This window comes from Corella eumyota, chromosome 4 (assembly GCF_963082875.1).
Source record: "Corella eumyota chromosome 4, kaCorEumy4.1, whole genome shotgun sequence".
Classification (NCBI taxonomy): domain Eukaryota; kingdom Metazoa; phylum Chordata; class Ascidiacea; order Phlebobranchia; family Corellidae; genus Corella; species Corella eumyota.
Window position 1 is genome coordinate 17,572,026 of NC_137493.1, and position 13,393 is coordinate 17,585,418.

Sequence of the window (13,393 nt, forward strand, 5' to 3'; positions counted from 1 at the left end):
CAAACCTACCTTCAGTACTTAAAAAGTATTTTAAATAACATGTTTAAATATTATAGGTGACACTTGTAGTGAGGATGTAAATGAATGTGAAGCAGCAACAAATGATTGCCAGGAAAACTCAGAATGTGTCAACACAGTGGGAAGTTATGAATGCAACTGCAACACTGGGTTCAGGTAGTTAAATTATTTTAGATATACCATTACCAACAAGGCTTAGTCTTGTAGCATCAACATAGAGTAGCATCAGTTACCCCGACTCAAGCTTGAGTTGCTTTGGCAGTTTGGGATATTATAGATTATAATTGCTCGATAATTAACCTGCTGATTAAGTGCTGGCTCAGCAGGAGTTCATATCGTTTATAGCTTCTTACTCAAGGGTGCTACAGCATAAGAGCAATGGGGAACGAATCCAGGACCACATATAGTGAAGCCAAGTGTTCTAACCACTACACCATGCTGAATGCAATGCCATTAAAGTGGTTGGGGTTAAATTTTAAATATCTTATGTTTTATGCTTATTGGGCTAACTATGTCATAAAACTTGTAGTTTAACTTATTTTAACTTATAACAGGGGGGATGGAAGGGTTAGATGTTATAGAGTTAGGTTGTATTCTTATGGAGAGGAAGAGGGCGACACCATGCTTCCAATTGGAGATGATGTAAGATCACAAACTATCAAGTAAGATTCAATTTGTTTTCCTGTTTAAGTTTCTTTGTACTGCAAGATTTGTGGAAAAAATTTTTGCTTATTATATTCCATAATTGGATTGTTGTGAATAATATTTAAAATAAAACAATATATTAGTTACTTAATTTTTTTTGTACTTTAGGTTTTGAAAAAAATCCCAGCTTTTAGCATATTTTAAATTCAAATTTTGTAAATAATAAATTTAACAAAAGAACATATTTGTATTTTAAAATGTTTTATAGATGTTTTATTACAAATGAAACCTGCTTAAGTAAGAATGACGAGTTTAATTATTAAAATGTTTTAAAATTTTTAGTTTACCGTTCCCGATGCCATTTGGTGAAAGAACTTACTCAGTCATGCATGTTATCTCTAATGGTTTGATCTCAGTTGGTCCTGGAAGCTCTTTTGTCAGGTTGGTTAATTTGTTTTATTTTACCTAATTTATTTGTAGGGCAGTGGGAATCAAACCCTAAACCCTTAAAAGTGGCAAAATTGTCTTTAAAAACTTTAAAATTTGTTTTTTATTTTTATATTTTCTTTTTGAATTTTGTATTTTAACATTAAATAATCTTTCAGGTATTTGTACCAACCTTGGGGTGAGGGTTTTGGGTTATTTCAATTCCCCCTGATTGCCCCGTTCTGGGACGACTTTCACCCAAATGAAGGAAACACTGGAAGGGTTTTCTATCAGGTTTGTTTAAAAATATTTTTTGTTTTTTTGGGTTTTAGAACTGATATTTTGTAGCAATTTTGAGTTAGACAAAGGTCTGGGGGTTCTATTCCCACTGCTATCATGTTGTAGCATTTTTGAGTTCGACCCAAGATCCTGGGATTAATTCCCACTGCTTGCATGTTGTAGCATCAAAGTACTTTAAGTTCAGCTCTTGTTGCTATAATTAACACATAGGCCTAATTTATCAATTCATAAATAATAATGTTAAATTATAGACAAGGTAATAATTCAGCCCAACTATCTGTTAAAACAATTGGAGATCAAGTTTTTTGGCGGGGTTTAAACGAATTTAATTTTTTTCCTTAGGTTTATGACACAATGTCTACAACTCTCACTGCAGAAGGAGAAGCGTTGATCGCCAGTGTTGCGAGCAGAATTGATGACGGTTTTAATCCAAGATTTGTTCTCAAAGTTACCTGGAGTGAAGTGGAGATGCATTACTGGTACTATAACCAGGGATTTGTAAGTTTTGTTTATTTATAAATTTTTGATTGCCAAATATTACTTTATAAAAATTAAAAATATATTTTTAATGTTATTTTTGTGGTTAACAATTTGTTTTTAGGTTTTTTTAATTTATTCTAATCCTAAAATTTTCTTTATTTAGATAATATTTTAATTATTTTTTAGCCAAGTACGTTCCAAGCCATTGTAGCAACTGATTACTCTAACACTTACCTCATCTATCTTTACAAGGAGGATGCTATGTTATGGGAGACTGACAGAAGGTAAGTAATAAAAAAAAATAAACAAACTCTTGTTTTTAAACCTTAATGAAATAGCAGTGGAAACCAAACTTGGAAAACTTCACTACATGAGGATCTTGGTTAGATCCTGGTCATCTACATGCTGTAGTTCCCTTGAGTAAGGCAAGATAACAATTTAAACTGCTGCTTAGCTAAAACTAATTATCAAATTAATTATCAGCCAATTTCAATTAGTAATATTCCAAACTACTAAAATTGATAAGTTTGAAAGATGTATTGTTGTTAATTCTTCATTGCTATTTTATTGTTTTATTTAAGTTTTATTAAACACCAAATTACAGATGGTATTTCAGCAACAACGCTCTGATTGGTTACACAAACGGTGGAAGACTGGAACATGTGGAATATCAGGGGGAATATCGACCTGATTCCATCCCTCAACAGGGGGGAAGTATGTGGGATTATATTTAAAAATATATTTTAAAAAAATTATTAAAATTTTTACTAAGTTTTATGCAGCATTTTATATCTATGCTACAACTAATAGTAAAAAGGTTTTTATAAATATTTAATTTATTTAACACAGCTGAGAATGGGGTTTACGTCTTCTTTGTAAGTCCAACAATCAGCAATGAAACTTCATCTATAGCCCAAGCAGAATGTAGCAGATGGTACTTGAATGAAGTTGACCAGAACCACAATATCACCGTCAACCTTACTTGTCCTTGTACTCCGATACAAGCTCTGATTGATCCCAGATACAGAATATCTGTTGACTTCTGGTTGTATATTGTTGAAGCTTACTATGAGAGCTGGTGTCCTGGTTGTTATAGGACAGCAGATACGTCTGAATGGAGAAATGATGAAGGTAGGTTAAATGTGTTTTATATTTATTTTCGATATGAAAAGGTTGACTTCATGACTTAAACTGCCCTCATGCTTTAGCGCCCTTGAGTAAGGCACTATAAACGGTACAAACTCCTGCTGAGCCAGCACATAATCGGCAGTATAATTATCGGGCAATTATAATCAATAATATCCCAAACTGCCACAGGCAACTCGAGACTGGGTCTGAGTAACTGATGTTACTCTATGTTTAAGTCACACATTCGACTTTTCCACATCGAGGATAAAGATATATACAAAAAAAAACATGGAGTAGCATTTGTTACCCTGACCCAGTCTTAAGATGACTTTGTCAGTTTTTAATAATATTCATTTAAATTGCTCAACAATTAAGCTGCTGATTAAAGATTGGCTCAGCAGCGGTTTATACCAGTTATAGTGCTAAAATTATTCAACTTTTTAAACGTTTTTAATTGCAAAAACCTTTTTTTTAAATTTTAGCCCCTCGTGGAAATTGTTTCCAATTGGTCAACTCCCCAGAAGGCCCCCGTTGTTGCTATGGTAACGCTGAGAATGAGCTTTCACCTTGGTGGGGCTGGTGGTGGAATGGTGCCCTCTTGACAGGTGAGGATAAACTAATATTTAAAAAAGAAAATCAAAGTTTACCAATTACCAAAAGTATTATTAAATTAAGGCGATCAAATTTTTAATTAATAATTTTAATTAAATTTTTTTTTTTTTTTTGTTTTTTAATTTTAAAAACTTTTAGGTCCATTTGGAAGCAGATATGAAAGATACCAAATCCCAGTCAGGGAGGACGATCCGTTCTTTGCCTGGGTATGGAGCAGAAATGAGGAGAGATTCCAACAACAATACAATCAGTCATTAGGTATCTAGCTTGACTAACCTATTTTTGGTCAAGTTTTTACACATTAATATAAGTAATAGAAAGATATAAAATACATTATACAATGATGTGATGGGAAAAATGACAAAATCAATTTAAGGATTTAAAACATGTTATAGTATTACAGTTTAAAAAAAGGTTTTATAAAACATCATGATATAGTCACCGAACCCAGTATTTAGAGTAAAATAATAAAACTTAAGTTATAAAAATGATTTTAAATTGTCAGTTAGCTAATTTTTTGATATCTAGTGTAAATGTCTGAATTAAAAAAAATTAAATATTTTTAGAAAATGATTTGATTCCTCGTCGTCAATGTTGCATCGACAGCCAATCCCCTTCCCATTGTGAGCTTTACAAAGAGCTTCGACCTTCTGCAAGTTGTGAAGGTTATGTGCCCAGGGTTCCAGGTATAAGCTTTATTATCTTTAAAAGTAACCATGTTAACAATAGGGTTTCAGGTTCATTTTGGTTAAATATATCGGGGTTGTATTTATAGATAATGATACTCAGTTTGTAGTGAAAACTTATCATAAGTAAATGTTTGCAATGGGTTTTAAACTCAGGACTTATTGCTGGCTATTAGGCAAGTAACCTTATAATAACTATATTAATATGGTTACCGATTTCAACAACTTGAATTTATGAATTAACTTTCCCGAGTTGACTTAAGTGGTTTAGAAAATTATTGATTATATATTTCTGTTAATTATTCTGCCAAATGGTTTTGGGGTTGGCAGTAGTTTAAACTGTTTATAGCACTTTATACTTGAATATAAAAATAAGCTAAATTTGCTTTTTAAATAAACTAAATTTTTTTTAAATAACTTTTAATTGGTAATACAACTTTTTATAATTAAAATTTAACGAATTTAGTTAAACTACAAAATGGTTTAAAGCACTATTTTTAAATATAACTTAAATGTGAAATTGTGTTCTGTTACCAGCATGGAACTTTGGTGACCCCCATATCACAACAAGTGACGGGGTAACTTACACTTTCAACGGCTTGGGTGAGTACCATCACATCTCCTCCGAGACTTTTAGGTTGCAAGCGAGGACAAAGCGGGTGGAAAAAGAAGATGGGACCGACTCTGATGCGACTTCGTTCGTTGCTTTTGCTGCGCAGGATAGCACTTCAGGAGTGGTGGGTTTATAAGCCTGCTATATCGCTGCTTTTTTACTCATTTGTCATAATATGGCATCAGCAAAAATTTACCTTTGCACTACAAACAACCGACAGCATGGTGTAGTGGTAAGAACACTTGCTACACCACACATGGGGTCGTGGGTTTAATCCCCCCTGATCTCATGCTGTAGCGCCCTTAAGTAATGCGGTATAAATGGTATGAACTCCTTTTCTGCCAAAAAGAAAAGAAAAGAAAAAAAAAATGGCTAAAGAACATTTACTTGTGTTTCATGTTTAATTTTGTTTGTGTATTTTTAATATATTTTAAATTTTTGTTTTATTTTAGGTTCAATTTGAGATAGATTTCAACAATGCAACTGGTAATGGAGTTATCATCAAAATTGATGGGGAGATTCAAACTAACCTAAATCCTGATGGTAAGATTTAAACCTTATTGTTAGTATAAAAACGAGTAGTTTATTTGCCTGTTTTTTTGGTCGCAAATTTATTGTCATAAAATGGTTGCATCTACAATTGCCTGTGATAAATTACACTTACACATTATAATTCCATTAAGCTTTATTATATTAAGACTGTTGTTGGTCTTCAAACCTAACATTATTTAACCGACATTTTAGGATGAAGGATTTAAGCTGTATACAACTTATAGATTTAAACAGCTTAAGTTTTTTATACTAACCCAGCTCATAACTTTAATCTTTTATTCTTTAAATATTTTACTTTTAAGTTCCTCAAACTGTTGCTGAGATCACGGCTACATCGGAGAGTGGGAGGTACATGGCAACCTTCCAGAATTCAGCCAATCAGCTTTCGGTCACCGCACAAGACTTTATCCTCACTCTGGGCTTCACAGGGGATGATGAATTGCGAGGGGGAGATGCGAAAGGGTTACTAGGTGGATAACTAATTAGGGAAATTCTGTACAACAAAAAAAATTTTATTGTCAATTTTTAAACTGTATTTATCCTCAATGTGGAAAGAAAGACTTCACAGCCAAAAGTTGCTGTAGCAGTTTGGGATATTAAAGTTTATTGTCCGATAATTATACTGCTGATTAAGTGCTGGCTCAGCAGGAGTTCATACCGTTTATAGCGCCTTACTCAAGGGTGCTACAGCATGAGAGCAGTGGGAATCTAACCCAAGACCTTATGTAGTGTAACGATGGTTTTAATCACTACAACAAGCTGTCCATGAACACCACTTGGTAGCTGTAGGACTTAAACCTCATGTAGTGAAGCCATAACTAAAAAATTATCTTTATTGAAATATTCATATTTATAAAAAAGGGGTCTGGGATGGAGATCAAACGAATGATTTTACAAATGCTGATGGAACGGTCCTCAATCTGGAATCACTTGGAGTGACCGAAAATACTGATATTCTGCAAGGAACTTTTATTGAGAGAGATGTTTATGCTTTCGGACAAACTTGTGAGTTTGAAAATAAGTTTAATAACGTGTCAAATATTGAATGGTTAAGTTCAAGATTAAGTTTCAAATTTAATTTACTTTAAGGTCAAAAATGCAACAATTTCCTTTTGCTTAATTGCAAAACTTTTAATGTAGATTATAATCTATATATTGTAAAAGAATTTAAAAATAAAAATATTAAAAAATTACTGTTATTTGCTGCATAATGTTCATTCTACTGTTGGTTGTATATTCTTACACTATATTAGTTAACTTTGTTTATTTCTATCATTACAGGGCAAGTTAGTGAAGCAGACAGTATATTTGTCTACAGTGGGACAAATGGGGACACCTATGCTCACCATAACCCAGCAAACCCAACTGAACCAGCTTTCTTGGAGGAGCTAGTTGCAGCTCAACGAGATGACGGAGGTTTTGCAGACATCCTAGCTGGTTGTACAAGTGGCGAGGTGATATCTACAACATGTTTGTACGATACTCTAACAACTAATCGAACCGAGATTGGACAAAACACGATGACTGATAATTCAATGTCGGATGGAAATTCGAGGAGTAACGGTGAGATTATTTTAAATATTTTAAGATGCTTCTAATTAAAAATATCAGTATAAACACTAATGGCATGTTGTAGTGGCTAGAACACTTGATTTTACTACATGAAGTCGTGGGTTTAATCCTCGCTGATCTCATGGTGTAGCGCCCTTGAGTAAGGTGCTATAAACGGTATAAACTCCTGCTGGGCCAGCACTTGATCAGCAGTGTTATTATCGGGCAATTATAATCCATAATATCCTCGCCAAAGTTAACTCAAGACTGGGTGGGGTAACTAATAGCAACCTAGGATTTTAAGTCAGCTTTTTAAGTCAGCTTTGTCAAGGATAAACCATAGAAATAAAAAATTATATAAATACAGGGGCCTTATTTTGTAATGCTATACTTCCATACTGTAAATTTATTTAGTAAGACTTATTTTTTTTGTGAAAAAAGTTAAATGCGCGACTTGAACATAGAGTAATCTAGTTACTCCGACCCAGTCTCGAGTGGTCTGTGGTATTTTGGGATATTATAGATTATATTTGCCCGATAATTATGCTGCTGATTAAGTGCTGACTCAGCAGGAGTTTTATACTGTTATAGCGCTATACTCAAGGGCGCTACAGCATAAGATCAGTGGGAATTTAATCCACGACCTCGGGTGTGGTGTAGCAAATGTTCTTACCACTACACCACGCTGTCGGTACTTATCTTTTTTATGATTGGAGAAGAAGTTAAATATAAAATAAAACTAAATTAAAATTTATGTTTTAGCCAACACTCCACCCACATTAACCTTGGATGCAACAGATGACATTGAGAATGGTGACACCTTGTTAGTCATGGTGGGTATGAGTTACACTCTTACGTTCACTTCGGCTGATGCTGATAATGATGCAATAACTTTCATTTTATCCCCAGATAATATGGTGCCTGGTGCAACCATTAATGCCAGTAAGTTTGTTAGATGTTTATAATTAAGAGGTATTTTAGTTGAAAAATTTTATTGGTATGTATTTTAACACTTGGTTTAAGTAGTACAAAGATTAAATTTATTTTGCAATTTGTTTTTGGTGTGAAAGGTAACTTTAAAACCTTGTTTAATAACTAAGTTTGTATTATGAAACCAGGCAAGTATTGCAGACTCAAAGTTTATATATTCTAAAGATGCCTAATTTTAAATAACATGTTCTCAAGTTGTTATTGGCAGGTTAATAACGCCTTATTTAGGGACACTATAACATGGAAGAATTGGGGATCAAACCCAGAACCTCGTGTAGTAAAGCCAAGTATTTTTTGCACAACAACACATTGTCAGCAGAAAAAATTTAACAAAATTGTATTTTCAATTTTTTTTACAGCTTCTGGTGATGTCACATTTGCTCCAACGACGGCTGATAACATTATTACATCACAATCCAACTTTAGTTTAACAATACTTGCCACTGATGCGAACAATGGGACAACAATGCTCTCTGTTAACATCAAGTTGTGTGTTTGTCAGAATGCGGGGATTTGTATGTATGGGGAAAATATTCTGGGTTCTGCTAATTATCAGGTCAGGAGAAATATTGATTAGTTTGTATGTAAATACTAGATGAGTATTTAGTAATATTTATGCTAAAGTTTGATACTTTATGTTACTTATGCTGTAAGTGTATGTTACCAAAAGTCTAATTTGTTAATCATTAAATAAAGAAGTTAACTTTTGCATTAAAATTTAACTTTTATGTTAATTTTAAAAAATTTTTATCGGTCATGTTAACTTTTGATTAAATTGCGCTTTCGTTAAATGAAGTTTGTTAATTTAATATTTTTTTTAATCATATCATGCTAAAATAGGGATATATACAAATATTATCATTTATCGGGTTTTGAACATTGCTCATTTTTTAAACTATGTACAGGGAACGAAATAACGGATCGCTATTCGCTAAAAGCGAATCGTTTTTTAAAATTAGCGAATCATTTTTCACAATTATATTAGAATTAGCGAATCGAGCAAAAAAGTTCAACCTACATTAAAACTTTTGTGTATATTTGTATATTTTTACGATCTATTTTTAACTGGTTTCACACATTTATAATTACATCAACATAATCCTGCGTAAATGTAGGTTATAATAACAATAACTTTCCATATTTTGGCAATGCGTAAATTTCGCTCCTGAGTTCGTTTAGTTGTTGCGCAATTTTTTAAATACTTAACACAGCTTTAAAGTAATCAAAAATGTTTCGTTTTTTGTGCGAAATATTATTAACGAGTGTTTAACAATACGTTGCATTTTAAAAATGCCACGCAACACGTCAAGTATTATAAAAAAACAAAGATTATGAATTGAACCTAATTATTGCTCTAAAAATGCGACCTCATTTTTAGCGAAATGTTTTTTAAACGTTAATTCGTACCTTGATGTATTTAACGGCCTGTATTGTTAAAAAATATCATTTTATTGAGTTACTTATTTAGTTCTGTGCCCACCTTTGTTTAATACATGCTGATTTTCTTAAATTTGCAAAAAATAATTACTTAAAAATGTTACAACTGTCTCTACTTTGTTAAATAAATGTTAACTTTCTACTTACAGATAGTGGGATGTGAATGTACTGAAGCATGGACAGGTGACGATTGTAGCGAGGACTTGAATGGATGTTTATTGGCTGCTTGTTTTAACAATGTAACCTGCACTGATAACGCTGCCCCTGAAACTGGGGAGACTTGTGGAGATTGCCCCCCAGGGACAACAGGTGGGTTGGGGTTATAAGTACCCCATGTACTCGGGTTGGGGCAGTGTGGCGTAGTGGTCAAAACACTTGGCTTTACTGCATGAGAACCTGTTTGATTCTTACTGCTCCCTAGCTGTATAGAGCCCTTAAGTAAGGAGCTATAAACGGTATAAACTTCCACCAACCCATGGCTTAATTAGCAGCTTAATTATCTGAAAATTATAATCAATAATATTCCAAACTGCCAAAGTCAACTCGAGACTGTGAAGATGGCCTTTTCACATTGAGGATAAATAGCTTTAAAAAAGTGTTCTATGAATTTTAGCAAAACTTTTAATTTTTAAACGAGACTGCAAATTTAATTGATTTTGCAAAAATGCCATGAAAGCAGTGACTAATGAACACTAAACCTTGTGTGGTGATCAAATATCAATTATTGTTTAAACTATTTAGTTATAAATTGAGTGTTTATTAAATAACTTTAGTTTATAATAAAACTTCTGTGTTTAGGTGATGGTCGGAATTGCACCAACATTGACTACTGTGCCGATGAACCTTGTGAGCATATTTGCGATGGAATTTACATGGGATTTGTTTGTTCCTGTAATGAAGGGTTTCAAGTTGTTGCATCTGATAACACGACATGCGAAGATGTTGATGAATGCTTAACTGGGGCTTGTGATAACGTTCCTTACACAACTTGTGCTAACACAGTTGGAAGTTTTACGTAAGTTTTGTTCTTTATTATTAAGTAACAACATTTAATGTATTTATCTTTATCCCTGATGTGGGAAGGTCGAATGGGTGACCTAAACATAGAGTAACATTTGTTACTCCGATCCAGTCTCGAGTTGCCTGTGACAGTTTTGGTTACTAAAGATTATAATTGCCCGATAATTAAGCTGCTGATTAAGTGTTAGCTTAGATGGATTTAATGCCATTTATACTGCATTACTAAAGGGCGCTACAGCATGAGAGCAGTGGGACCCTTATGTGAATCCCAATAACTGATATAAAATGTTCAAAACAAGTTGGTTTTATGGCAAATATAAATTATAAGGTTGTTTAAATTATTTATATTTGATTAGAAAAAGTGTAGAAATCTGTGCAAATGTTACAAAAATAAAATGTTTGCCAATCTTATATTTAAATTTTTATTAAAGTTCATTTTTTTTACTAGTTTATGATAATTTAAAATATATCAAATTTTCTGTTATTTCAGTATATTTAATTTTCTCTGCAGTTGTGAATGTAATGCTGGATTTGTGATGAACTCCGAAACCTCAAGTTGTGACGATGTAAACGAATGCTTGGGGGATTCGACCAATAACTGCACGGTAGAAACTTCAACTTGTGTCAATGCGGTAGGCACTTTTACCTGTGCATGCAAGCAAAATTATACGAGGTAAATTTAATTTGTTTAAAATTTAATGGATGCTATAAAATGATGCTATGTTAGATTTATATTAGTTATTCCGACCCAGTCTCGAGTTGACTTTAGCAGTTTGGAATATTATTAAATATAAGTGCCTGATAATTTATCTGCTGATTATATTTTGGCTTTGGTGGCGTTATACAAGTTAGAGCACTATCGCTACAGCATGGGGGAAAGGTGGTGTCACAGCCTCAACATAGACTATAGAGTAACATTTGTTACTACAACAGTCCCAAGTCTATTTTAGCAGTTTGGGATATTATTGATTATAATTGCCTAATAATTAATCTGCTGATTGGTTTTGTCTCAGCAGAATTTTATATTGTTTATCGCGCCTTATTTAAAGATGCTATAGCATGAAAGCAGTAGAGATTAAACCCAGGACCTCATGTAGTAAAGACAAGCTGCTTGTACAGTTACAATATATAACTATACTAATTTTTTTTTAACCAAGTTTCATTTAAAACTAAATAAAATTCAATAACTTACCACAGACCAGCAGGGGCTTCCCCCTTCTCAGAATGTGTTGACTTAAATGAATGTGATTTGGGGATTGATAATTGTAACAGACAGACTCAAACTTGCTTTAATTTGGAACCTTTCTATGAGTGTCAATGCAGGTAAATTTTAGCTTGTATTTTACTAATTTGTTTTATTAAGAGTTTAGATACATAATGTGGTTGCCATAAAAAACTTTTTTTTTAATTTAATGATTTATTTAATTTTAATCCAGTTATAAGATCCTTTATGTTTTACTATAAGTTTACTTGAATGTTGAAGTAAATATTCCTCTCTCCAACAGGTCAGGTTACACAGAGGTTAACGGAGCCTGTCAGGACACCCAGGAATGCCAGGATCCTAATTCTTGCAGTGGGGCTGGGGAGATTTGTGTTGAGCTGGTTGGGAGTTTCAGATGTGATTGTGCTGCTGGGTACACAAGTTCAGATGGGGTGAGTTTAAGTTCTTACTGCATTTTAAAAAATATAAAGGCAAAAGGGAAATGTAGTTTATTATCAAGTCACTTCCATTTTTAGTGCTTTACTACTACTGTGCTTTAGTTACCAGGGTCATGATGTAGTGGTTAAAACACTTGACTTTACTACTTGAGGTCCTGGGTTTAAACCTATTTTTTTATACTGTAGCTTCCTTTAGTAGGCGCTGTAAACGGTAAACGCTATAAACTTCTGCTAAGCTAATTATCAGGCAATTATAATTAATAATATCCAAACTGCCACAGGCAACTCGAGATTGGGTCGGAGTAACTGATGTTACTCTCTATGTTAAGGTCGTGCATTCGACCCTTCCACTTCTAGGATTAAGATATATACAAAAATCATATTCACTTATAAAAAATGCTGTTTAAATGTTGCAGGCTTGCGTGAACATTAACGAATGTTTGAGTCCTGATAGTTGTGAAGCAAATACAGAATGCATCGACACAATTGGAGCTTATTATTGTAGGTGTCAGCCTGGATCACTTTGTGTGGGTAAGTGGGAGTTGGTATATTAAGGGCTTAAGTAGTTCTATGTTGGTATAAGAACAATTTGATTTATTTAACTACACTGACAGTCTTTCACTTTTTGCATATTTGTTATTGTCATTATAAAATGGGTTAATTAACCTGATAATTGGTTTGGTATTGCTCTTAAGGCTACATAATAAGTCACCTCTGTGGATTAGATTTTAAAATGCATTAAAATCATTTAAAACACTAAATTAGCAAGTTTTAAAATAAAATTTTAAATCACTATATTTTAAAACTAAGGCATACTTAAGAACTAAGTCACTACAAAATAAAAACATAACACAGATCACACGGGGCACTTAAATTAAATTTAACACTTTTTAGTAAACACTTGTTTATTTTAAACCTTTAATTTATCTTGTAGTTAACCCGTACATTGGCCCAGTAACTGTGCTGGTAACAACCGACAACTCACTTTTGGTGTTGATTGACCCTGGTTGGGTGTACGAGAGTTATCAGGTAGGGCTACTTATTTGTATTTATTCTTGATGTGGGAAGGTTGACTTTATAGTCTAAACATAAAGTAACATCAGCTACTTCGACCCAGTCTCAAGTTGACTTTAGCAGTTTGTGATATTATAGATTATAAGTGGCCGATAATTAATCTGCTGATTGTTTTTTGGCTTAGCAGTAGTTCACGCCACTTATAGTGCCTTACTTAATGGCACCACAGCATGGGAGCTGTGAAAAATGAAAAAAAATTAAA

General features: G+C 33.2%; 1 protein-coding gene across 2 annotated transcripts in view; it reads left to right on the forward strand.

The window, feature by feature from the left end:
* The window catches only part of LOC145751544 (uncharacterized), a 42,338-nt gene that overhangs the window by 22,055 nt on the left and 6,890 nt on the right, over window positions 1-13,393 (forward strand). The window contains exons 41-65 of one of the 2 annotated variants that reach the window (XM_082567719.1): window positions 57-174; window positions 573-680; window positions 1,006-1,104; window positions 1,269-1,383; window positions 1,732-1,887; window positions 2,056-2,153; window positions 2,474-2,583; window positions 2,719-3,000; window positions 3,480-3,602; window positions 3,748-3,867; window positions 4,176-4,295; window positions 4,833-5,032; window positions 5,361-5,451; window positions 5,763-5,930; window positions 6,322-6,465; window positions 6,742-7,023; window positions 7,774-7,953; window positions 8,361-8,557; window positions 9,588-9,747; window positions 10,237-10,453; window positions 10,970-11,131; window positions 11,656-11,781; window positions 11,964-12,111; window positions 12,534-12,648; window positions 13,052-13,146. In XM_082567719.1, coding sequence (XP_082423845.1) covers window positions 57-174; window positions 573-680; window positions 1,006-1,104; window positions 1,269-1,383; window positions 1,732-1,887; window positions 2,056-2,153; window positions 2,474-2,583; window positions 2,719-3,000; window positions 3,480-3,602; window positions 3,748-3,867; window positions 4,176-4,295; window positions 4,833-5,032; window positions 5,361-5,451; window positions 5,763-5,930; window positions 6,322-6,465; window positions 6,742-7,023; window positions 7,774-7,953; window positions 8,361-8,557; window positions 9,588-9,747; window positions 10,237-10,453; window positions 10,970-11,131; window positions 11,656-11,781; window positions 11,964-12,111; window positions 12,534-12,648; window positions 13,052-13,146 — 3,734 coding nt within the window. The remainder of the gene's footprint in view (window positions 1-56; window positions 175-572; window positions 681-1,005; window positions 1,105-1,268; window positions 1,384-1,731; window positions 1,888-2,055; window positions 2,154-2,473; window positions 2,584-2,718; window positions 3,001-3,479; window positions 3,603-3,747; window positions 3,868-4,175; window positions 4,296-4,832; window positions 5,033-5,360; window positions 5,452-5,762; window positions 5,931-6,321; window positions 6,466-6,741; window positions 7,024-7,773; window positions 7,954-8,360; window positions 8,558-9,587; window positions 9,748-10,236; window positions 10,454-10,969; window positions 11,132-11,655; window positions 11,782-11,963; window positions 12,112-12,533; window positions 12,649-13,051; window positions 13,147-13,393) is intronic. The other variant, XM_082567720.1, reaches the window with a different exon arrangement.